At 37.2% G+C, this 2,500-nt stretch overlaps 1 protein-coding gene across 1 annotated transcript in view; it reads right to left on the bottom strand.

Annotated features, from left to right (window-relative positions):
- dock3 (dedicator of cytokinesis 3) overlaps positions 1–2,500 on the bottom strand; it is a 141,004-nt gene that overhangs the window by 39,947 nt on the left and 98,557 nt on the right. Inside the window, 2 exon segments of the mRNA XM_054616071.1 lie at positions 816–970; positions 1,301–1,342. Of these exon segments, the coding sequence (XP_054472046.1) occupies positions 816–970; positions 1,301–1,342 (197 nt within the window).

The following is a 2,500-nucleotide window of genomic DNA, read 5'->3' as shown; positions in this document are numbered from 1 at the left end:
TGTGTGTGAGGGAATAGTGTGCTAGAGAAGAGTGTGTGAAAGGTCATGTAGAGAGCAGAGGGAGTAAAGATACACCATGTACATAGTTTAGCAGTTCTGTACTTAAGACAGCTATTATCTATATGTACTCTGTTCTCTACCTGTTCTCTGTTCTCTACCTGTTCAGGTACTCTGTTCTCTACCTGTTCAGGTACTCTGTTCCTGTTACCTGTTCTACTCTGTTCTCTACCTGTTCAGGTACTCTGTTCTCTACCTGTTCTCAGGTACTCTGTTCTCTACCTGTTCAGGTACTCTGTTCTCTACCTGTTCAGGTACTCTGTTCTCTACCTGTTCAGGTACTCTGTTCTCTACCTGTTCTGTTCTCTACCTGTTCAGGTACTCTGTTCTCTACCTGTTCAGGTACTCTGTTCTCTACCTGTTCAGGTACTCTGTTCTCTACCTGTTCTCTGTTCTCTACCTGTTCAGGTACTCTGTTCTCTACCTGTTCAGGTACTCTGTTCTCTACCTGTTCAGGTACTCTGTTCTCTACCTGTTCAGGTACTCTGTTCTCTACCTGCTCAGGTACTCTGTTCTCTACCTGTTCAGGTACTCTGTTCTCTACCTGCTCAGGTACTCTGTTCTCTACCTGTTCAGAGTGGAGCACTTAGTAGATAAAGAGACCGATATTTCCCTCAGGAGTTGGTGGAGACCAAACACTGAGCTAAAAGACAGAATATTGGACGAACATTCATCATGTGACAGAACAGAGACTCCTGATTGGACAATAATCCTCAGTAGTTACAGGTTAGAGTGTGATGGAGGTGAAGAGTGTCTACCTGATGGTCTTGCCCTCTCTCAGGTCGTACAGAGAGAAGAATATGTCGGTGTCCTCTCCGATGCTGTTGTAGGTGAAGCTCTTCAGGTTGACCAGTAGGTGGTGTGGTATTGGAACTCTGCAGGGCTCCCCGTGACGCTGACGAGTACCGTCACCCTGGAAGTACACAATACAACAAGTATTATTTATATTTGCGCTGTCTGGCCCAGATCTAAATATTGTCATACATGTCCTGACAAATGTTTACTGAAGTAAAGGTAATGAAGTATTAATGATACAACAAAGTAAAAGTACAAACTGTGATTCTCTTTAAGAGCTGAAATGAATAATACTAATACTAAAGTATCCTTGAACACTTAAGTATTGTGTGTAAGCAGTTTATTCATGTTCATGGTGGTTCAGATACATTGTTTCAGATACTGTATATATATTTGAAGTACATGGGAAGTAACAGTATATTAAATGTACTTCTATGTTGTACTTTACCTGTGTAGTACTCTGTTGAACACTGTGTCTGCTGGACAGATGCTGAAAAAAACAGAGAGACACAAAGGTAACATCAGCTGATCATCACCATGTTCTCTCCTCTCCTTATCTCCTCCTTATTCCTTATGTCCTTTTCTCAATTTGTTTCCTTTCCTCTCCTCTTGTCTCCCTTCTTTTTCTCATCCCCTCATGTCTTCTTCTTGTCTCCTCTCCTCCTCTGTGTGTCCTCTCCTTTGCTCTCCTCCTCTCCACTTCTTGCTTCTTATCATTTCCTCTCCTCTCCTAGTCCCTCCTTGTTTCCTCTTCTTTTCTATCCTTGTTTCCTCTCCTCCTTTCATTGCCACATCTCCTCTCCTGTCCTCTCCTTGTCTCCCCTCATCTATTCTCTTTTTGTTTCCTCTCTTCCTTTCCTTGTCTCCTCTCCTCCAATGGAGAATGTTCTCCATTTATATTTAAATAGTCATTGCATACACTATTAATAATGTTTAACAATTTTTTATTATCAATATTTATAATAATTTATATAATTAATGTGATATTTTACATACATATATATACAGTATATATACATATATATATATATATATATATATATATATATATATATATATTATATATATAATCCTTTTAAATATAATCCTGTTATATATGTTTAAAACGTGTAAATATATTTAAGTTAGTGAACATATTCCTATACATATTAAATATTATGATTATCTACAGAACAAATAAATGCTCTTTTATTTTTTTCATATTTACAGTGAAATATCTTGTGATTATTTTCCTTTCCTTTATTCTGAAGTTTCTTATTGGTCACTTTGTATTCTGGTCTTTTTTTCTGCTGCTGCAGTAATAATGTAGATTCACCACAAGGATCAATGAAGTTTATTATAATCTATTGTTTTCTGTATCTTGATCTTCTGTTGGTCAAATGAACAATGAGACAGAAACACAAGAAGACATTTACATTACTGAAAATAAACAATAATAAAGCTTTTGCATCATAATTCCATATCTGTGTAACTTTGTTCAGTTTGTCTTTATCGGTTCTAATGTAATAATAACAGTATCTGATGGAACTTTTAAGGTCTTTATACTTTTTTTGTTCTCTGTTCAATCAATCAACTTCACCACTTTATCTCTTTGTCTCATCCCGTCTCCAGATCCGTCTCTAGGCAACGGAAACAAAGATGAATCACC

Source organism: Anoplopoma fimbria, chromosome 17 (assembly GCF_027596085.1).
Source record: "Anoplopoma fimbria isolate UVic2021 breed Golden Eagle Sablefish chromosome 17, Afim_UVic_2022, whole genome shotgun sequence".
NCBI lineage: Eukaryota > Metazoa > Chordata > Actinopteri > Perciformes > Anoplopomatidae > Anoplopoma > Anoplopoma fimbria.
The sequence above is the reverse complement of the archived record's forward strand: the minus strand, read 5'-3'. Positions and strand labels throughout refer to the sequence as shown.